The sequence below is a fragment of the Ambystoma mexicanum genome, chromosome 7q (genome assembly GCF_040938575.1).
Source record: "Ambystoma mexicanum isolate Mex_15411 chromosome 7q, UKY_AmexF1_1, whole genome shotgun sequence".
Lineage (NCBI taxonomy): Eukaryota > Metazoa > Chordata > Amphibia > Caudata > Ambystomatidae > Ambystoma > Ambystoma mexicanum.
The window spans coordinates 917,047,657-917,071,443 of NC_090941.1; the positions used below are offsets into that span (position 1 = coordinate 917,047,657).

The 23,787-nt window shown below is 46.0% G+C and overlaps 1 protein-coding gene across 1 annotated transcript in view; it reads left to right on the forward strand.

Annotated features, from left to right (window-relative positions):
* PRCP (prolylcarboxypeptidase) overlaps positions 1-23,787 on the forward strand; it is a 514,316-nt gene that overhangs the window by 362,772 nt on the left and 127,757 nt on the right. Inside the window, exon 6 of the mRNA XM_069639880.1 lies at positions 21,732-21,904. Within this exon, the coding sequence (XP_069495981.1) occupies positions 21,732-21,904 (173 nt within the window). The remainder of the gene's footprint in view (positions 1-21,731; positions 21,905-23,787) is intronic.

Genomic DNA, 23,787 nt, shown 5'->3' on the forward strand with positions numbered 1-23,787 from the left:
TGGTGCTGCAGTGTGCTCAGTGTTCCGACTCATGAAGACATCAGGCGGCATTCAGAGGACAAAGAGGGAGCTTGGAAGGGACGACCGGGATAGCCAGGTTGTCAGTAAAAATGAGCTGAACAAGAGGACTGGCCTATTGAGGAAGGAGCAGAAAAGGCTGAGATTTCTGGCTGCCCCAGCAGGAGCCCAGAGAGACTCGGGGGGGGGGGGGGGGGGGGGGGGGGAGGAGGGATGAGTACCCGCCTCTGGAACCGAAGTGAGTACCCACAAGCCGGAGACAAGAACTGTGGGAAAGGGGAGGCCCGCCAAGAGGGAAAGCATAGATCTCTCCTAGAGGGGGGTGGATGCCCAAGTGGTAGCCGGGAATAGGTCTAGCCTGGGAGACGGGTGAGGGATCAGCAGCACAGTGGAACAGAATACAGCAATAAAGATTGGCCGCAAGTTAAGGGGTAGTAGTAATCGTCCCTTGGACGGAGTGCAGAGCGGGGTACCGTGGGCCCTGCATAGTGTGAAGGCACCAGAGACAATGGTGTGGGTAGAGGTACCAGCAGGGGAGGTGCTTGATTCGAACCAAGTGGACAGAGGATGTCTGGGTAGAGAATATCCGGCACCCACCATCGGCAAGTTGGAAGCGAGCTGTGTGCAGGGATGGCCCAACCTGCCTGCTAGGGCATGGTCGCAGAGGCCCAGGTGAGGCAGGCTCGGGCCTCTTAGAGAGCCTTGGAATCGAGTGTGGCATCCCTGCAAAGATTTAGGAGACAAGTGGGACACACAAACTAATAAACCAATCTCTCAAGACACCATGGGGGGAGCCTCAATCAAGGAGGATATTGTGGGAGTCATGGCAGGGATAAAGGCACTCCGCACTGATATTCAAACATATATCTCAGAACTAAGGGGGAAAGTTGAAGCAATTGAAGAGAAAGTTGAAGGACTCAAGCACAACCAATTTAATGCAGATCTGAGGGAGATGAGGCTAGATGCGAGAATGACACATTGAGTTTAGGGAAGAGGAAGTGATTCTGAAGCTAGTCACCCTCAAATGGATAACGTAGAAACAACATACGGTTAATCGTTTTGACTTTGCCCTCCTCTCAGCCATCAATTTGAAGTCTGTTATATATTATTAAATAACAATTTATGTAGAGTTCCGTGAGACATAACCCCTTTTGTACTTTTGCTATAGTAGTTTCTCCTATGTCTGGGATAAAGGGGATACCCATCTTGTTACAGTTTAAGCGCAACTACATGTTGCATGGGCTATTATATTATGAGATTTTTTGTTTGACACTTGTGAGATTCTTAGCTGTCTTTCCCTCTTCAGTGTTGGACTATTCAGACTTATTTCTTACATTAGATTCACACTATGGCAGCTATTGATACTTAACTGTTCAGTGAGGAACAGCTAGCCGAGGCAATTTTAGTACCTTCTTTTTTTGATACTCTCAGATACTTGCAGTTGGGGGAGATGACACCTGTATCACCAAAGAGAGCATTTTGAAACTTAAAAAAAGTTTAGAACAGAAATGCATGGCCATTTGCTCACTGAATATTTGAAGAAGAAAGTAATTCCTCAAGGCCTTCTGGTTCACAATTAACCTTGCCTTTTCATTGATGACAATGCATACAAAACATCCTTCTCAGGGGTTGCAACTAAATTCAGCCGGGATTGGATGTTGCTTACAATCAACACTGTCCTTAAGTGTGCTAGTGGTTGACGAGATTGACAAAGCAGAATCAGCCTTTGCTTTAGGCACGACTATTGTAAACATCAAAGAAAAATTAGATTTGATTGAGAAACATTCCAAGGAATTTATCAAATTGACCACGAATAAAAAAATTGATAAATTGAAAAATGACATCCAAGCTTTCACCAAGGAAAGCGCTTATGCATATCTCAGTGCGTATTATTTGGGGCCCGGTTATTGGAATGACCCCGGTCACCTTTTCAGATACCTCTTCGGATGGGAGCGGTTCTTATTCCAACAAGAACCCTCGAAGGCCTAGATGCCGCAATTGGAATAGAGGCCAAAACAGGGGAAGAAGAGGGCGTCAATATTGGCAACATCAACACTACGGCCAGCCCTCTAACTTTGCCCCACAAGGGACATACCCCTTTTTTCCTCCCCCAAATCTGCCTTTTCCTCCTGTAGATCTAGGGGCGCCTCCAATAGAAAACTTTTCCGAGACCAGGCAGAGAGCCTACCAGAGGTAGACAGGCCATCGGCTATCTACAATATTTCGAAAAAGATCTTGAGCAAGGACGAAATATCGATTCTTGAAGGGGTTTTCATTTATTCCTATGAGGAATCCAAGTAAAATGGAGCTAGAGATTGAATTGCGTTTTTTTTTTATTTCATTTTTTTTTATATTTATTTATTTTTTTGTGCAAAATGTATCTAAAAGACTACTTTGGATTCGAGAGTACAGATGAGAGTAGTGGTCAAACTAATACTCTGTTTAAATGCAAATCTAATTTGACCCCGATACTCCAGACGGTTTCAAAAGAAACTGCCATTTTCGAACGAGCAGTGCTGAGAGATTTCAATTCCATTTACACACCTTCTATGGAACGTAAACATCAAACAAGTTATAACTTCTCCAAAAAAGAATGGGATTGTCTTTGCAAATTGAAAGAAGATGATTCGATTTATTATTAAACAGGCGGACAAGGGCTGTGGAGTGGTTGTCTGCGATGCAGACAACTATGATACAGAGGTCGTGAGACAACTAGGAAATTCATCCTTTTACCTCAAATTAAGAGGTGATCCTACCGAGAGCATCAGGAAGGAAATTCTTTCTATCTCCACACAGGCCCGATAAATTGGAATTATAAGCGAAAAAGGATTCCAATTCTTAACCATTAAAGGCACTAGGACTCCTTATATATATATATATATCCTCCCCCAAGTACATAAAGACAGCCTTAATCCTCCTGGGAGACCCATAGTTTCGCTTTGTGGCTCCACTTTGGAGCCCATGGGTCAATTTCTAGATTTTTTCTTCAAGCCCTTAGCAGCCGGCACAGAAACGTATCTAGCTGACACTACGGATGCCATTGTACATCTAGAAGGTTTATCCTTTAGTCCAGCCATCAATCTGCTTATCACACTCTATGTGGAATCCCTTTATTCCAACATTTCATAGGCAGAATCCCTTCCTATCATGAAAGAATTTCTTGACTCCAGGAGCGATCTTCAATTAATTCCTAGTGGATTTTTGATCGAACTCCTTGAGATAGCTCTAACTAAGAACTATTTCCGTTGCAGAGTAGTTCTATTTACAGATCAAGGGGGCCGCTATGGGGGCAGCCTTTGCCCCCTATTATGCCACTTTATATATGTGGCATTTCGAAAAAACCCTCATTCTAGACAACTCTAATCCCTTTAAGCAAGCCATCGTTTTTTACAAAAGATACATCGATGACCTCATCATTTGGGACAAAGACAAAGGCAACCATGAAGAATTTTTGAGATGGATCAACACTTTGAACGCTCATTTACGCTTCACCATGTCCTTCAGCAACCAGTCAGTACAATTTTTGGACCTTTTAGTCAAGATTCAGGATGGATAAACTGTCATGGACCTGTATCGTAAGGCGACCGACAGGAACACAATTCTTCATTTTGACAGCTTTCATCCTCAATCTTTACATAAAAGCATACCCTATGGACAATTTTTAAGAGCCTGGCGCAACTGCACCATTACTAAGATTTTTCCATTCAAGCAGACATCATATTAGACGGATTGTCACGTAGGGGATATCCACTGCATGTACTTGGACAATCCCGTAAGAGGGCTAAGAACCAACATCATGAAATATTATTAGCCAAGAAGGCTAAAGAGAATTTGAATAACACACAGATAGTGTGCACACACCATAACGCTATCAAAAAAAGCTATTTGTAAACATTGGCCTTTGCGGCAATTAAACAATCCTACTCTTGAACATCCGATTCATGCTTTCAAGAAAGGAAAAAACATTAAATGGCTTTCCAGAGCCGATAGAGCAAAAGTGAAACAAGGCCCTAAAACCATCCTTGGCCTTTCGGGGTCCAAACAGATTTGTGGACATTTTCCGTGTGGCTTTTGTTGCCAGTGCAAGTCCACTACGGCATGTACTTTAGTTAACATCAATAAGAAATGATGGACTCTTAAAGACCATACCACATGTAATTCTAAGAATGTCATTTACGTTATTGTTTGTCCATGTTCCAAGTCATATATAGGCAAAATATCCAGGCCTGTTAAATTATGAATTCCTGAGCACAAGTCTAAAATCGGGACAAAACATGTTACATCACCCCTAGTGTCCCACTTTATTGAAAATAACCATAGCTGTGAAGAGCTTAAATGGTGGGCACTTGAATATATGAGAGGGGTGGACTCTAACTCCATTGCCACCAGATTATCCCAACGAGAGCAATGGTGGATGTATAACACACAGAGTTACCACACTGGCCTCAGTCAGAAAGAAGAGGGGTTATTATGCACCTAATGAGTCACCAGATTACTCCTGAGCTGCCTATTGTTGGCCTTTCGATTGCCTCCCTGGCTATAACATGTACACTTTTTGATGTCTTTTATGTCTGTCCATATTTAGCTTTTTCTATTCTTTTTTGGTCTTCTTCATCATATTAATAAAAAAAAAATATGCATTGTTTTTTCCAGATTCATTTAGGGGCTTATACATTGCATGTGATACATTCGAGCTCCAGGCTGTGCCGATATCGCCGCCCCTGTGCGCCTTGATAGTGCCTTTATTGGCTTTGTTGATATATCGAGAATTGCAATACTGCCTTTTCCGACACTTGGCAGTAGACTAGATACAACCCAGTCCTTTTTCTGTCTTCATCATGGTCATGTGAAGAGGAAGGCGGGCGTTCGCTATATCAATGGTCAGCTGGTCCAACATCTTAGCTTTACGAAACTAGCAAGACATCATGTGTTCTATCCCAACATACGCACATAGCCTGCCCATATAAGATGTATTCATGTATGTTCTGCGAGGCAGTGCTTTCCAGAAACAACCGCGACAAACCTTTTGACTGTCGTTTCGATGCAGTACGCCGTCTGAAAATGAACGAGGTTAGTCTTATTGCCTACATTCCAAGGTATATACAGTTGATAACATTTCAGCTATGCTTTGACTTTAATATCTACTAGGGCGCTCCCTGACACTTTGGAGTTTAAGACGAAGCAAAATAAAATAACTCTGGCCTGTTCCCCTTTGAACCTGTTTTGGACGCTTGTGCATGGCCATACTGTCTCAGGCGCTAACTTGCCAACATCAGAAGCAATTCCAGATCGTATAAAATCTTGAGGCTTGTTTTTGTCAGACTTTTAATTATTTACATCATTTTGGTCGTACTTTGTCTCCTTGTAGTCATTGTGCTCAGAGTATCTTCACGAGACTATGTTTACAATGGAGTTGACCGGCACACTTCACATTCCAATCTTGTCTAATGGTTTTCCATGCTGACCACTGAATCTGACATATTAAGACACTTCTGGCTCCTTTAGACAGGTGAGTGTCTGTTTTTCAATCAATAGTCTGACTTTACGTTAGCAGCCCTACACTGAGAGGGCGTTTGCTGATTATCTCACTTTTTCTTGAACTAGGGATTGTATTCATCCCAGTTCTTTTTTGTCCTTTTTGTCTCCACTGATTTATTTATGTCCGTCTCTTTGACTGAGCTCGGCACTGGAATGAATTTTTGCCGTATTCACTCCTTTGGGTCGAGACTATGGTATATATTGTTCTCTCCTTTATTTTGTATTTTATTGAATTTCAGTTTGCCTGTGCAGAGAGGTTGGCTGGGTCAGAGTTTTCTAACATGTGACGTTTGCATTTCTTTGTTGACAGAATGCGTGTTTCCATTCCATCATAAAATTTCTGTCCGAAGAACAGAGCTACAGAAGAACAAGTTGTGATATCTCAGCAGCAGCTATTATTACCTTAATGCAATATTTTGTTGTTTTTAGTTTGAGTGTTTTGTCCTGAGGAAGACGATGATCAATCTTTGAGGATTAGATATCTCTAATCGTCGAAACTACTAATCTAAGGATTTGTTTGGGTGAAATATGTTTTTTTCTTTTATTTCGCCATAACTTGTAGTTGACTCAATGCACCTCAACTGACTCTATATTCAATGTAGTTTAGACTCAATGCACTTTAATGGATTCATTCGATGCACTTTAGATTTAATGTACTTCAATCTATTTGATGTATTTTAGAATTGATAGAATTTCTGCGTGTTGCTCTATCATATACCTTAGAGAGTTACAGCCTCCTTCCCCGTAAGCCTTGGATCACGGTGAGTGAGTTATGTCCCTCTGCCATTTGTATATTGGCACAGACTGCACCATAGGTCTATAATGTTAGATTCCAGGCACCAGTTTTTACGATCCCTTGTGCTTTTTAGTATCTCGAGTTGAGACCTTACATGAATTATGGGCAGAACATTCAGATCAATAGTTTTTATCTTTATTATGTGAATACAAATTAAAAATTGAATATGTTTGTTTTCCCGTCGTTTTGTCTTTGCCCTCCTCTCAGCCATTCATTTGAAGTCCGTAATATATTATTAAATAACAATTTGTGTGGTGTTCCGCGAGACACAACCCCTTTTGTACTTTTGCTATAGTAGGTTCCGCTATGTCCGCGATGAAGGGGATACTCATCTTGTTGTTACTGAGAAAGATGGGGAGGCACCGGCTCAAGTGGATCTCCTTTTCCGAGCGGAGGCCGGTAAAGTGGTACAGATCGAACGTGCCCATAGAGGGGGAAGAACATTTTGTGACGTCCCTCGCATCATTGTGGCAAATTCCACAGCTACACAGAAAAAAACAGAAGTCCTGTTAAGAGTGAAGCAAGTGCAGGAAGTTGATTACCAGTGATCTAAGGTGAAGGTTTTTCAAGACTTGTTTGGCTTTACGCTGGGACGGAGAAGAGATTGCCACCCACTGACATGATGGCTCACAGATTAAGGAATTCGATATCGGTGGGCTTACCTGTTTTCTCTGCTCTTCGAGAAGGAGGGGGAGGAATATAGAGTCACCACAGCCAAGGGAGCAGAGCAAGTCTTGCAGCACCTGACAGACCAAGGGGTAATAGAGGGCAGGTGGCCCATCCGGTCCACATGCTCCGGGAGAAGCACTAGCTTGTGATGGACCCTCCAGGCATAAAAGGAGCAAGGTCGGCAAGAAATACATGAAGCTCAGCGGCCTCTTGCCAATGAAGCAGTCATGACTGGGACTGACTGGACACTGAACTCAGAGTGCTGAGTCGATATGGTGAAGACTGCAGGAGGAGGCAATGTTTTGTCAGTGGGTTAGAGTATCCCACTGGTGGCCCTCAATTTCTAGAGGGCATCTCTACACGGTTGTTGCCATCGGGTTTGCCTAAATTGGTGAATTGAAGAGTTACGTTTATAGGAAGGGGAGGGAGACTGATGGGGGACAAGCGGGCAGTGAGAGCAGGTCTGAGATGAACAGGGGTAATGTGATAGAGTTGAGGTGGCAGGGCTGTACTAGGATACATTCTACTTTGAAATGGAGGAGGTAGCAAAAATAAGGGCGGGAGACAGCAAATTGCAAAAGATCCCTGGTGGGGTAGGAATTCAAGAAGGCTGCCTTGGACGTGTTATTCCTACAAGAGAGACAATTGAAGGCAGGAGACGAGAGGCCCCCGAGGAGAAATGTGATAGGAAAAACCTTTTGGGGCACGTAAAAAAGAAGTGGGCATACTGATGCATAAACGTCTCTGCCTGCTAGAGCTTTAAGAGAGTGCCCTGATGGAGGGGAGTTTGTTGATGGTCCAGGGGCGATTGGAAGGTGTTTGGGTGGTGTTCACCACGGTGTAGACCCCCAACCAAGGCCAAACATTCTTTAAGGACGAAGCGTTAAACTGCATACTGGCTAAGCGGTGAGGAATGGTTATAATTAGAGGGGACTTTAATTCATGGGCAGACGCTCTCTTGGGCAGGCTTTCAAGGGGGGCATTACAGGGCACAGCGGAGCACGGAGGGCGAGACTTCTTCGGGAGGACCTTGGAGGGGAAAGGCCTGGCCGATGTATGGCAGTTCAGACACCAGACCAAAAGGGATTCACATTCTTTTTGGGGGTGCACAAAACTTACACAAGGATAGACTACCTACTGTTAGACAAAGAGCATATAGGGAGAGTGTATAGTTGTTGCATCCACCCAGTAGGTTGGTCGGACCATGATATGGTCTCTATGGAGAGGGATATAGTGGGGATGAATTAGGGGGAATCCAGGTGGCGATGTAATGACGATCTGTGAAGGGATACGGTCTTCGCCTTGGAGCTCACTACAGCAATAGAGAACTACTTTAAAGAGAACAATAACAGGGAAGTTTGGGTTGGCACAGTATGGCAAAACAGAATGGCCACCTGGCAGGGGTTACCGATAAGCGAAGGGGCCAGAAGAAAACGTGAACATAGACTTCAGGGGGGAGGAGCTCCGTAAGAATATTCTACAACTGGAGGGCAAACTGCATGAGGAGGGGGACTATGATGAGGAGCACTTAGAAGCCCTCTGGCAGTGTAACGCTCACCTGATTTCCACGGAGGCGCTGGGCTGGACTGAGCTGTCGCCGTGTCTTCTAGTGTGACTCGTAGATCTCGGCCTTCTCCTAGGGCTGGTCCCCTTCTCACGATGTACCGGACGTGTAGAGTGAGGTGTCTGCAGACGGAAGAACAAGGATTTAGGAACTGGATTGACTGAACTTCTCCTTCCTCAGTCCACTTATTCGAACCAAGGGCGTGGCTTGCTCACCTTAGATATATTAAGGCCGGGCTCTCCATCCTGCGTCTTTGCAGGGGCGCAAGTACCAGTTACTTCACTGGTTCACTGACAATCCTCTTGATTGCAGAGGTTGATGTTGGAAGATACCGCCGTTTACCGCACAAGCGGTTTCTTGATATTTATTGGAGCACCCTTAATTTAGTCCCTTGCTCAGTCTCAGGGTGTCAAGATTGAAATTGTAGAGGAATGATGCGGCGAGCAGGTGAGTAGGAAAGATGACCAGTTGCTGTCACCCTTTCTAATGTCTCTCTTTGTCCTGCAGGTTTAGGTGCAATGGACGCTGATGAATAAGTGCCCAGGATCGTGCAAGCGCGTATGTACGAAGAAGATGAAGCGCGGTGCACGTAAGTAAAATGACTGCTGTTTGTTTCAAAAGCACGCCTTAATGTCTCTTTTGTCCTTGCAGATCGTGGATGCAGAGAGCGTTGCTAGATGGATGCCGGCGAACGTGCGAGCGCGTAAGTAGAAAGTTTATGGTTGGTTTAGAATGCGCCTTAAAATGTCTCCCTTTGTTTTGCAGATGCCGGCATGCAGCGCTTCTTGAAGTTCAGAACGTGCGGAGCGCAGGTAAGCAATTCAAGAATGCAATGCTTAATCAAGTCCTTTTCTTTGCAGATGTCGATGGGGAGCCGAAGAAAGCGGCGGAAGGCTTTGGAAGATGCCGCCGTATTTGGTAAGTAAGAGCGCTGCTCTCGAATTGAATTCTGCTAACCTGTTGTTTTGTCTTGGCAGGTGCAGCTGAGGATCGGATCTCTAGCAGGTAAGGAATTCGTTTTCACAGGAACTGGAGCTGAAGAATCTCAGGAAGACTGGAGCTGACACGGTGAGCGTCCTGCTGCAGATGCAGAATAACGCGAAGCACGTTTCATCAATCGGGTGTGGTTTAAATAGCCTTCTGTAGTGCTTAGGCGTCTTCTTCCACAGCCTCGCCCAGGTAAGAAAAGAGTTCCTGTGTTCTGATTCCAGGGAGTGGCTCCTGCCCCACCCAGACAGGAAAAGTAGTTCCAGGCAGAGAAGGATCAGAAGACCCTCGAGCTGGTAAGTAAGCAGCATGGTCTGCTGCAGGTAGGTCCACCCAAGCACTGTTAAGCATTATGAGCCCGGCGCTTCCAGCGCCGGGACCGGTCCTCTTTATGAGCCTGGTGCCACTGGCGCCAGGACAAGGTCCAAAAGGTCCCGATAGGGACTGGCTGGTACCCAGGATCAAGGTTATGGGCCTGCTTCCAAGGATGTGAGGCAAGTCCTGACCCCTTGGAAGCAGGGATCATGACGGCACCCCCCCCCCCCACCCCCCCCCCTCAAGGCCCCTCCCAAGCTTGACTTCTCCGGGGGTCTTGGTTTGTTAGGAAATGTTCGATGAAATTTATTGACTAAACGAGGTGCGTGGACATGTTCTGCAGGTTCCCAAGACCTTTCCTGGGGGCCATAACCTTTCCAGTCAATCAGGTAGTATAGCCTTGATTTGGAGATTTTGGAATATAAGATGTTTTTGATTTCAAACTCGAGTTCTCCATCAACTAGGATAGGTTCTGGAGATTTAGTCAATCGGGTCTCTGGCTGCACAGGTTTTAGTAGCGAGACATGGAAGACTGGGTGCATTTTCATATGAGGGGCAAGTCCAACTTGACTGCCACTGGGTTTATTATGGTAGTGATTGAGTAGGGTCCCAGGTATCTTGGGTTGAAGGTGCACGGTCCTTTTAGGGGTAAATGTTTGGTGGATAACCAGACTTGATCTCCTCCTTGATATTGAGGGGCCTCCTTCCGATGTTGGTCTGCTCCTTTCTTGTATTGTTCCTTAGCCCTTTGCAGATGAGAAGTGGCTTCCTTAAAGGCTTGGGTGATTGCAGAATGCAGGTGGTCTACTGCTGGTGTCCCTAGATCCTGAGGTGGATCCAGATTAGAGGTTCGAGGATGGCTACCATATAAAAGAAAAAACGGGGTTTTTCCGGTTCCAGAGTGGACTGAATTATTGTAAGCGTACTCGGCTATCCAAAGGATGTCCTTCCAAGTTCTTTCTGTTTGTTGCAGCATGCAGCGTAAGTACTGTTCCAAAGTTTGATTGGTCCTCTCGGTCTGTCCGTCGGTTTGGGGGTGGTGACTGGTTGAAAGCCTTACATCAATTTGAGCCAACCGACAGCAACTCTGCCAAAAGTGGGAGACAAATTGACTTCCTCTATCCGAGATTAAAACTGAAGGAAAGCCGTGCAACCTAACGATGTTTTCGAGAAACTCCCGGGCCAGGATTGCTGCTGACGGTAGACCTTTCAGTGGGATGAAGTGCGCCATCTTGGAGAATAGGTCCACGATTACTAAGATCGTATTATATCCGGAACATGAAGGTAAGTCGGTGATGAAATCCATGGAGAGAGTATGCCAGGGACGAGGTGGGATGTCAAGTGGGCGTAAGAGGCCTGCTGGTTTCTCCTTTTGACTTTTATTTTGAGCGCACACTCCACAGGACATTACAAAGTCTCTGATATCCTTTCTCCAAGACGGCCACCAGAAGTGACGCTTGATCTTTTCCGAGGTCTTGGCCATACCGGGGTGTCCCTCCATTAGGGAGTCGTGATAACAAGAGATGACTTGATTCTGTAAACTAGCACAGGGTAGATATAAACGTTCTTGGAAGTACAATAGGTCGTTCTTCACCGTGAAGTCTTTTCCCTGAAGATGCCAATTCTGTATGTCTTCTGGAGTTATAAGTTGTTTAACTTTGGCTTCAACTTCTTTGATGGATTGTGTGCCGTTTAGACCTAGGATTCTTTGTTCGGGAGTGATAGGTACGGGTTCAGGATTGACCATGTGCTCTTCCACTCCCATCCGGGAAAGGGCATCAGCTTTACCGTTCTTGTTGCCTGGTCGGTAGGTAATGACGAAGTCAAACTCGGCAAAAAATAGTGCCCAGCGGAGTTGTCTGGAGGATTGAGCTTTAGCTGTCTTTAGGTATTGTAAGTTGCGGTGGTCTGTAATCACTGTGACTGTGTGTCTGGCACCCAGAAGATAGTGTCGCCAGGCCTTGAAGGCGGACTTAATAGCCAGAAGTTCCTTATCGGTAATGGTGTAGTTGATTTCAGGAGCCGAGAATTTGCGGGACCAAAATGCCACGGGGTGTAACTGGTTTGTTTCTGGATCTCTTTGCGATAGGACTGCACCCATCGCAAGACTGGAGGCGTCGGTTTCTACGATGTAAGGAAGCTCTGGGCGGGGATGTCTCAAAACAGGAGCGGAGATAAACTTAGCTTTTAACTCTTGGAAGGCTTGCTCCGCCTCGGTAGACCACACAAAGCGTTTGTTTTTCCTTAGAAGGGCAGTAATGGGCTGGACTATTCGGGAGAATTCTGGAATGAATCTACGGTAGAAATTGGCGAAACCCAACATGCTTTGGACTCCTTTCACCGACGTTGGTGATGGCCACTTAATGATAGCGTCTACCTTTCTTGAATCCATGTGGACTCCATTTGGTGACAGAATGAATCCCAGAAATTCGACCTCGGTGACATGGAAAACGCACTTCTCAAGCTTGGCAAAGAGTTTATGTTGGCGAAGCCTCTCAAGAACTGCCCTGACGTGTTTCCGGTGATCGGCCTTTGAGGACGAATCTATAAGGATATTGTCGAGGTAGACAACTGTACACACGTCAATTAGTTCTGAGGACGTCATTCATGAAGTACTGGAAGGCGGCCGGGGCGTTACATAGTCCAAAGGGCATTACTTGATACTCAAATAATCCATACTTGGTGCGGAAGGCCATCTTCCATTCGTCGCCCTCTTTTATCCGGACCAAGTGGTAAGCTCCTCTGAGATCCAACTTCGTATAAATGCGAGCATTCTTGACTTGGTCTAGAAGTTCAGGGATCAATGGCAAAGGATATCTGTTCTTGACTGTAATCTGATTCAGGGCGCGATAATCGATACATGTTCTGAGATCCCCTTCCTTTTTCGGAACGAAGAACAGAGCTGAAGAGGCTGGAGACTTAGAAGGACGAATAAATCCATTGGCCAGGTATTGGTCCAAATACTGCCTAAGGTGGAGATTTTCTGGTTCGGTGAGAGCATAGATCCTACTACATGGAGGAGTGGACCCAGGTACCAGGTCTATCTGACAGTCGTATGACCTGTGCGGGGGTAGGGAGTTGGCTTGTTCTTTCTGGAAGACATCTTGGAACTCTAGATATTCAGGAGGCAGTTGGGGACCCTCGGATGTAATTGCTGCCAGCTTAATGTCGGACTTCAGATAACAAGTGGAGGCACATTCCGGAAACTGAATCGTCTTTGCTCGCCAATCAATTTGAGGATTGTGTTTTTCTAACCAAGGGATCCCCAGGATAATTTGAAACTGAGGGGCCTTGAACACATCAAACACGATCTCCTCACGATGTCCATTTTGGCTTACTAGCGTCACTCCCTCGGTGGTATGGGTAACTGGTCCAGAGGCTATTTCCCTACCATCCACTGTGGTAATAACGTCTTTAACCATTTTAGGACAGAGAGGTAGATTCATCCTGGATGCCATCTCGCGATCCACATAATTGCCGATTGCTCCACTGTCAATGTATGCCTTGATGGCATGCAAACGATCTGGCTTCTCTGGGCTTATTAGGACCATGGGCACGATGAAATGCAAGGTCAAAGAACTGGTTTTAACGCTCGGCAAGCGGACCTCTACACTTGTCGGGCGAGGTCATTTCCCGATTCTGGCTTTTCGATGCTTTTGTCGGAAGCTCCCACGGTCTTCTTAGCAGGTTTCACCGGGCATTCACGAAGAAAATGTCCTGAATTCCCACAATAGAGGCACAATTGCAGCTGTCTTCTTCTTTCTCGTTCCTTTTGTGTTAATGGCCCTTTCACGACTCCTATTTGCATGGGTTCTACGGTATCGCCTCCTTTGGCAGAACTCTGTGGTCTTGAAAAAACCCGAGCTTCGAATCTGGAGCGATCAGCCTTCCTATTCTGTAACCTGTGATCCAGTTGAACCACCAGGTCAATATATTCAGAACAATCTTGCGGAGGATTTCTACTTGGGCCAGGACATCTTTGAGTTCTCCATGCAACCCCCTATAAAACAGCGTAATCCTTTTATCCTCGGGCCATCTGGCTTCAACTACCAGTCTGTTAAATGATGCAATATATGCCAGAAGATCCTGATTACCTTGTCGTAAAGAGAGGAGTTCGTTATCTAAGGCCTGTCCCTGAGAGTGTCTGGCAAATAGTCTTTCCATACTGGACTGGAAGGCCTGAAAATTACGAAGAATCGGGTCATCCTGGGTTATCAGGGGAATTGACCAGTCTGCAGCACTGCCACTTAGATATGAAAGTACGAAGGCCACTTTGGCCTGATCAGTGGGAAATGCAGCTGGCCTACACAGGAAGTGCAGACGACATTGATTGATGAACACTGCAAACCTTTTGGGATCGCCTGAGAAGCGTTCGGGTGGAGCCAAAGGCACATTTCCAGGTAGATTAATTTGTACAGGATTAGTGGAGGTCGCTGGGATATTACCCCCCCCTGGGGTCGGCAGCGGTGTTTGCCCCGCCTGCATTTGTAACAACTGTCTAGCAAGATCATCTGTGCGCTCTTTGGACACAATTAGCTCCCTCCTTAGGGCGTTCGTTTCCTGGCGCGCTGCTAGTACTTCTGCTCTTAATTCCCCTAGCAACTGGGCTAGTTGGTCAGTATCTGAGATTTCCATTGCGCCTGGGTGGAGGATTTGTGGTGGGCTTTGCGTTCTGTAACGCTCACCTGATTTCCACGGAGGCGCTGGGCTGGACTGAGCTGTCGCCGTGTCTTCTAGTGTGACTCGTAGATCTCGGCCTTCTCCTAGGGCTGGTCCCCTTCTCACGATGTACCGGACGTGTAGAGTGAGGTGTCTGCAGGCGGAAGAACAAGAATTTAGGAACTGGATTGACTGAACTTCACCTTCCTCAGTCCTCTTATTCGAACCAAGGGCGTGGCTTGCTCACCTTAGATATATTAAGGCCGGGCTCTCCATCCTGCGTCTTTGCAGGGGCGCAAGTACCAGTTACTTCACTGGTTCACTGACAATCCTCTTGATTGCAGAGGTTGATGTTGGAAGATACCGCCGTTTACCGCACGAGCGGTTTCTTGATATTTATTGGAGCACCCTTAATTTAGTCCCTTGCTCAGTCTCAGGGTGTCAAGATTGAAATTGTAGAGGAATGATGCGGCGAGCAGGTGAATAGGAAAGATGACCGGTTGCTGTCACCCTTTCTAATGTCTCTTTGTCCTGCAGGTTTAGGTGCAATGGACGCTGATGAATAAGTGCCCAGGATCGTGCAAGCGCGTATGTACGAAGAAGATGAAGCGCGGTGCACGTAAGTAAAATGACTGCTGTTTGTTTCAAAAGCACGCCTTAATGTCTCTTTTGTCCTTGCAGATCGTGGATGCAGAGAGCGTTGCTAGATGGATGCCGGCGAACGTGCGAGCGCGTAAGTAGAAAGTTTATGGTTGTTTTAGAATGCGCCTTTAAATGTCTCCCTTTGTTTTGCAGATGCCGGCATGCAGCGCTTCTTGAAGTTCAGAACGTGCGGAGCGCAGGTAAGCAATTCAAGAATGCAATGCTTAATCAAGTCCTTTTCTTTGCAGATGTCGATGGGGAGCCGAAGAAAGCGGCGGAAGGCTTTGGAAGATGCTGCCGTATTTGGTAAGTAAGAGCGCTGCTCTCGAATTGAATTCTGCTAACCTGTTGTTTTGTCTTGGCAGGTGCAGCTGAGGATCGGATCTCTAGCAGGTAAGGAGTTCGTTTTCACAGGAACTGGAGCTGAAGAATCTCAGGAAGACTGGAGCTGACACGGTGAGCGTCCTGCTGCAGATGCAGAATAACGCGAAGCACGTTTCATCAATCGGGTGTGGTTTAAATAGCCTTCTGTAGTGCTTAGGCGTCTTCTTCCACAGCCTCGCCCAGGTAAGAAAAGAGTTCCTGTGTTCTGATTCCAGGGAGTGGCTCCTGCCCCACCCAGACAGGAAAAGTAGTTCCAGGCAGAGAAGGATCAGAAGACCATCGAGCTGGTAAGTAAGCAGCATGGTCTGCTGCAGGTAGGTCCACCCAAGCACTCTTAAGCATTATGAGCCCGGCGCTTTCAGCGCCGGGACCGGTCATCTTTATGAGCCTGGTGCCACTGGCGCCAGGACAAGGTCCAAAAGGTCCCGATAGGGACTGGCTGGTACCCAGGATCAAGGTTATGGGCCTGCTTCCAAGGATGTGAGGCAAGTCCTGACCCCTTGGAAGCAGGGATCATGACAGGCAGAAAAGGGTGGAACTGAAAACAGTCCGGAAACTGAAGTTCTAAAGTAAATGTTTTATGAGAAAGGGGACAAGGTGGACATGCTGCTGGCAGGTAGGCTCTGTGCGCAAAGGGATAGAAAAATGGATAGAAAAATTCTGGGGGTGGGGGGGGGGGGAAATCAGTGCATCACTGATCCCAAGGGGATAGTGGAGTGCTTTACGCAATATTATAAAGTACTGTACACCAGGGAAGGAGAAAGTGACCTAGGGAGGATTAAGCAATATCTGGAATTTGCGGGGGCTCACGGAACTGATTGAAGAGGAGAGGATGCTACTGGAGTCCCCTTTCATACCTGCGGAGGTGTTGGTTGGCTGCCTCCGGGTGGGGCATCTGGGGACTGCTATACGATGGGGTTTCACAAGAGATTAGCAGGGGTTTAGTCCCGCATATGGTGGAGCTGTTTAATTGCATACGGGCAGAAGGGATAGCCCCAGGCTCATTTGAGAAGGCAATTGTAGCAGTGATCCCAAAAGAAGGCAGGGAGCTGGCGAGTTGTAAATCGTACCGGCCCATCTCCCTCCTGAATACAGAGGGGAAAGGTTTACACCAGAGCTCTAGCCACCCACTTAGTGGGGATTCTGCCCCGATTTGATATACTGGCTCAGGTCGGCTTTGTCATGGGATGACAAGGAGGGAACGCAGTGCGCAAAACTTTAGACATTTTGGAACACTTCAGAATGGAGAGAGGGGATCACGTGCTGCTCAGCTTAGACTCAGAGAAAGCTTTTGGTCGGGTGGAGTGGGGCTCCTTTTCGCAGTGCTTGGGGAATACGGTTTTGGTAAAACATTTCTAAGGGGAGTGCAGGTGATATATGGAACCCCAACAGCGAAGGTGATAGTGAATGGGAAAACCTCAAGAAATTTAGCCTGAGCAGGGGAACCAGGCAGGGCTGCCCGCTCTCACCTCTCCTCTATGCGCTCTTCATGGAGCCACTCAGAAATGTGATAAGGAGAGAGCCGAGCATAGGAATCCAAGAGGGAGGGAGGCACACTAGTTGTAAATGTACGCCGATGATATGCTCCTATATCTTGCTAACTCAACCGCATCCATTACAGAGGTACTGCGTGTAATTGGGGAGTATGGGCAGTGGGCGGGTTTCAAAGGCCACGCAGAAAAGTTGGATCCTGTTTCCATACTGTAGACTGGATGGGTGACCAGGAAGGGAGGGTTGTGAGAGCTAGAGATCATGATTGAGTGGGTGACATTTAAGTATCTGGGTATAAGGATTACCAAAGACCTCTGAGGCCAATTTCCCCCCTGCTTCTGAAAGGCCTTTTTTACAGATTTGGACAGATGAGCTATGTCAAGGTTGGGACGTCTGAACGCAGTTAAAATGACGTTACTCCCCAAGGTTCTGTACTTCTACCCAATGTCAATAGACATGCCAAGCGAACACTTCCTAGAGCTTACGTGCAGAATCCATTGGCAGGGAAAGAAACATAGAGTGGCCTACTCCACCCTAATAAGGACTGAGGACTATGGAGGAAGGGGTGGGGTAGGGGGGGATTTCCCAGACATGTATAGCTACTTCGACTCAGCACAGTTCAGAGCCCTGGTTTCACACCTAAGGGGGGGGATAGAGACAAACAATGGGTAGAGATGGAGAATCACTTACTGCGACCAATGACCCTGTGAGAATGGTTATGAGCCCCAAAGGCGACAATCCCACAGAAGGTGCTCAACCACAGGATAATGGGTGCACTCCTGCAACTATGGTGGACTGAACGGAAGATGAAGGGGGTCACCACCTGGCTGTTCCCACTAAGTCACACCTGGGCTCCCCTACTCAGGGATGAGATAAAAGAAACGCTCCTCTTCCAAAAGTGGTTTGAGGCAGGTTTGGAGAGGGCGGGGCAGATGATTTAAGGGTGCACCTGCAACTGAAGGGGGGGTGGTCCTGATGTCAGACAAATTTAAGGATAGCCTGCAAAGAGACTTAACGCCAATGGAGAGTATTTTAAGCATGGCCACCAATGCCAAAGGGCTGATCTCCTGTATGTATCTAGCTTTGTTGGGTGCTGGGAGGGGAGGCTCTTGTGAAGAGGTGGGAAAAAGACCTGGGGAAGGAAATTGAAGAGGGGGAGTGGCGACGGCTATGTGTTAACACCCACTGAACCTCATTTTCCTGCCAATACAAGTTGCATGGCCTGAAGCTTCTTTATAGGTGACAATATGATCCGGTCCGCCTTTCCAAAATGTATCGCGGGGGATCTAACCTGCTGTGCTGTAGGGGATGTGGCCAGGGAGCTGACCACTGGCACATGTGGTGGGCCTGCCCAAGGGTGCAGACTTTCTGGAAGAAGGTGTTGGGTGAGATGAAAGACCTGGAGGGCATAGAAAGACCCTGTGGCCCACAGTTAATGTTGTTTGGTTTAGAGAACATTGGGGGAAGGGGGATAGTGGAGACGCTTGCAACACATGCCGCACTTTCTGTTACTGGCGGCGAGGGTCTGTCTCACCATTAGGTGGAAATGTGAAGGACTCCCTACAGAGAAATCGTTGGCCTGAAAATGCAGGGAAATTTACAAAATAGAAAACCTTACCGGGGCCCTGTGCGATTTGAGTCCCACAGGAGGGATGGAATGGGCAGCGTTCCTCAGCAAGTATAATTTGGAAAGGTGCTGGGCCCTGCTGTGGATTGGGGAACTCAAGAAAGGAGGACGCTCCCTGGGCAGGGTAGCTGTCTCTGGTCCCAGAACCATGATCTAAGGCAGTGCACGCTAATATGAGAAAGGAATCCCTGACGGTCCATAGAATCTTTGTCAGAAAATCGATACCACCCGCCTGTGTACTGGGGCGAGGAGGTAGGTAGAGAGCGGGGCAGGGAGTTAATGTTTTCTTTTTTCGGATTGGTTGAAAAATGGTAAATTGTAAACTGGTTTCCTAGCACGGTCATTGTGTTTGGGTGAAAAACTGTAATGTTGATTAAGCAAGTGCATGTTCACTGGTTTAAACAAATGAATAATTATTTTTCTTTTTTTTTAAAAGGCAAACACTTCTCTGATCCTAACATTATTGGGATGTTCGCTTCCTAACCAAACAAACTAAGGTGCTTGTCTATAGTCAAAGTCCACAAAATAATATGTCCTCAATAATAAACTATTCCTGTCTGGTCCTACCACTAAATTTATAATTAACTCGGGTATCTTCTGTTTAGCTGTATTTCTCCAGGCTTTGATTTAGGGTTTTACAAAGTGTAAAGTTCTGTTAGGCATAAAGTCACCATAGAATATTTCTCCTCTTCTAATTCTCACAAATGAACCTCTGCAGCTCTTATTATAGGGTGGAGGCTTTTGACTCTGCAAAACTTGAATATATTTTCCTCTTCACCCACACTTCGCAATCTTCTCTTAATATTTTACTTTTTATGGTCAAACACTTGTAATACTGGGTATTTCACCCTTGATATTGATTTCCTCTTTAGGTATCTGAAGCCACTCTTCCTGGGACCTTTTATTTTCTCCTCTTAAATTGGCAATTTCTTCTCTGAATTACTTGACTTGGCTTCCTCATAGTCTTTTCTCAAGGCTGCTAATATTTAGCAATAGTTATCCTTTCCAACCTTCCTGGGTTCTCTCCACATACAGGTTCTTGCTTTCTCAGCTTTTCATATTCAAAGTGACAGTCACTGTGATGACGTGCATCTGATCCCAGTGGCCTCCTCTTCTCAGAATCACCCTGGTACCTTCATTCAGCGTGGGCTGATTCACAAGGTTCGGCTTTGGGGTGCATCCAATATGGCTTCTTGCGCATCAGTTTCCTCACTTTCGTTGCAGGCTCGCTCTCCGTGTCCTGTGCTTTCTGGATGCTCGGCAAAGGTTTGCAGAATGTAGGCTTCGTTACTCGCTTTCGCTCAGGTTTCTCCGTTGTTAGCTGGGTCCCAGACCTGCCACGGCATCCCTGTACTGACGCCACCACTTGCAAGGGTCAGCTCACCTTCAGGCGTACAGCTGCTTCCCCACTGCTCCCTCCTGCAGGCTCCTGGTGTCTTCGCTCGGCTTCTCTTATTCTGCCGGTTCTGCGGCTGCACTCTTCTTTGCCCCTGCAGGCCATGTAAACGCCGAAGGGTTTCTCCAGTGTATCGCTCTCTCCCCTTCCAGATCTGGTTCATTCCTTTTTACAGGTTGTCTTGTGCGGAAAAGGGGTGCGTCGTTTCCATTCATGGTTTGTCTTCTGTCCATCATTACCTGACACTAATAGATACTAATCCAAATCATTGATGTTTGGGGGAAGTCCTATGCAAGAAGATAGTTGCGTTGGTATAGGGAGATCCCCTTGGGAATGGGAGTCTTGTGTCCTAGAGGAGTGTCACCCCCAGGGAGGGCCCACTTGCCCACACCCCTAGAGAGGGTCTTGCTAATAGGCCATGAGATTGATCTTCCTCTTCTTCATATAGCACTACTCGCAGAACAGTTTCCAAGCACTGCAAAAAATACAACCATTACAAATTAAACCAACCCTGCAACCTTGTGTGGGGCCATTGAATAATCACAACAAATCAGCTATCAAGCAAGAACAAAACCTGAAACAATTGACAGAAAATAAAACAAATCATAACATTAAAGGCTGAGGAAATCGGTACCAGAGCCAAGAGGTGCATCTACCTCTAGGCAAGCCACCTCCACATCCTCCTCTCGAGCATATGAAAAAACAGGCACATCTGCATGGAGGAATTTAATATTTTGCCTCTCATTCAGACCAGTACATCTGGTTTAGAACTGTACCAACAGGAGGACTCTTATCCTGAAAAGAAGTGACTACATCTCCTTGAGTTTATGATGGCTGCCTGTGAAACAAAGCCTGCAATTCAACCTCCTCTGCACGATGCAAAGCGTGTTCTCCGATCTTAATGATGGTACACTCTATATGTTAATTCATTGGACAAGTATTGCTTTTTGAGTGTGCAAGCTACACAGCAGTGTTAATTTGACTGTGGACTTTATTTGACATGTGTTATACTGTATTTGCATTTTTGAAGAAGTGGTTTGCAGTTCTGTAAGAAGTACAATTTCTGCCCTTACTGGATGTATTTTATTTCCTTTCAGTTTAATGTTGACGTGAGTTGATTTTTATCTTTTGTCGCCACAAAAATATTAATTAACATAGATATACATTTCTCAGTTGTAGAGAACATTGTAGGTAATAGATATATTGAACAACACACAAGTTAAACCTTTTGGGTTGGTAAACGAGTAATTTAACTTGGCTGAATACGCCAAGGTCTCTTTTGGTTAATAACTTCGGCTATGTTTGACTGATTGGAGAAAAGGGTAAGATATTAAAGAACAGGGTAAAATATTAAAAAAGAACACTTAGCAAACGTACTCCAGAAGAAATGAGTGTAAATGGCCTTTTCACAAATACTTTCACATCCCTTGCAAGCTCACATTTCCACTTATACACTTTATTTCCTTACACAACTTGACCCCTTGATGTTAGTTATCAAAACATACATGGGACCAGAGATTAAACTGCCATCAGGCACTCAAGGGACCAGAGAGGCCTACATGTCTTTCCTTTTGGTTTTTATATCACAGCCTTGAGACTATTAGCGTGTGCACACATTTACTCCTCCTTCTTTTTATCCCTTTAGCTTATGGCCGCCAATGGCTTTCCAAAACGTTTCACTTATGCAGCCCTTTGCAGAACAAGGAGGATGTTTTATACTTTAAAGCATGGCTTGGTGAAACCTGGGTGAATTTGGCGATGGTGAACTATCCGTATGAAGCAGACTTCTTACAACCTCTTCCTGCTTGGCCTATTCAGGTAAATGGAAACTTGATGTTTGATCTTTGTCAGCAGAAGTCTTGTCTGGTGAGTCTATAAGCATTAACTCAAAATAGTCAATGGGCCTCATTACGACCCTGGCGCTAATGGGTTAACGGCGCCGTAAAAGGCTGCGGCGCCGTTAACCCATTAGCGCCTGATTACGAGGTCCCTTTGCGGGACCAGACCTTACCGGCTGGTCTTCACCAGCCGTTAAAGTAGGGACCCGAAAAGGGACCTTGGTGCTAAGTACTTAACGCCTTCCTCATTCCCATTGAGCCATATGGGGCAAAAATGGGAATGGGGAAGGGCCATGGAGGAAGGGGGAATTACCGCCCCGCCAACCTTGTAATGGGGTGGTAATTCCCCCTTTCTCCATGGCGGAGTCGGTAAATTACCGGTATGGACCATGGTGCTATTAGCACCATGGTTTTCCGCCTGGGTCGTAATGAGGCCCAATGTCTGTTTATCTTGGTCTTTGAGTAAAGAACATATACAAAATATGATAGCCAGGGTAGGAGCTTGTACTGGGTCATTAAGACAATTTATGGGCAAAGTGAAAGCTTTACCCATCTTCCCTGTGCTTAATGTTGTATGAAGCATAATTGGCTTTTTGAGTCTTTTTCTTATACACGTTTTTCAACCACATATTCTATGGAAAAAATCAACAATACATAAAGTTCTTAGATAATAAAATGAATGATGTCCTACAACATGAACAAGGTTATTCAGTATCTGAGAGGTGAAAGGGCACAAGCCTGAAGAAGAAATTAAAGGGGAAGAGTATAAGTAGTGGGCACAAAAGCAGATAAACAGACAGAAAAGAGAAAGAAATAAGCAAAGAAAAGCAAATAAAAACTGGCAACTCTTAAGAGGTCATTTGTAACACAAGGTGTGTGATCTGACTTAAGGGTTTCAGTGTTATCTCTAGCAGCCCCAGGACCAGGATCCAAGCTGCATGGCACAGTTGTAATAGAAAAGCCAGACACTCTCTGAGCAGAAGCCAATGACGGGCAAGACCAAATTTAGTACTGAGGAACTTAAAGTCCAAGCAATAGGTGTTGCATATCTCAAACATTAACCATAACAGTACATTGGATTGGCAGAAAGCGTAACCATTGGTATGACTGATGACGGGGCACCGCTAGTTAGTTAATGAGAAGCATTCTTATTATTGTTATTTTTATTATTATTATGGTATGGAGTGTGGACCAAGCTTTGGTACACAACAGAGCGCCTTACAAATTATATGCCGAAGAACTTGGTGAGGGAAGCAGAGGTACAAGGGAGTGGAAACCAGCAATGGGGAAGGCAGGCAATTTGGCATTTGAGGCATCTACAAGCAACCAGGGGAGGAAACGGAGGGAAGCAGATCACAAAGTCTCAAGTTAGGTGGAGGGTGTGTGCACCTGGTTATTAGGGAGGAGCCATTCCTTGAAGAGGAGGGTCCTCTGCTCCTTCCTAAAATGTATACACAAGGGGGCGAGTTTGGGAGAAGGTTCCAAAGTCTGGTGTCATAGACTGAGAAGGCCTGGCTTCTTGTTCTTTTCTTCCTACACCTGCAGAGATCGAGTCTGTCCATGTCCTTCCTTCTGGTATGTCATAGGCCTTCGGAGATGCTGAGTTTCTTGGGGACTTGGGGGTGGCCTCTTTGTAGATGATGTAGCAGGATTGTAAGATATCTGCTTGCAGAGGAAGTTACTGAAGTTTGTTGAGGGTCGTGTGATGTAGTTGAATTTACAGAGTCCTTTGTGAGTCATGCTGCAACATGTAGGACACATCTAAGGTGTTCCAGAGTAGTCGCTGGAAGCAATGAATATATGTAATTTGAACCACAGTCACTCACTGTGACAAGTGCAGTTTTGGTGTTTAATGGTATACCA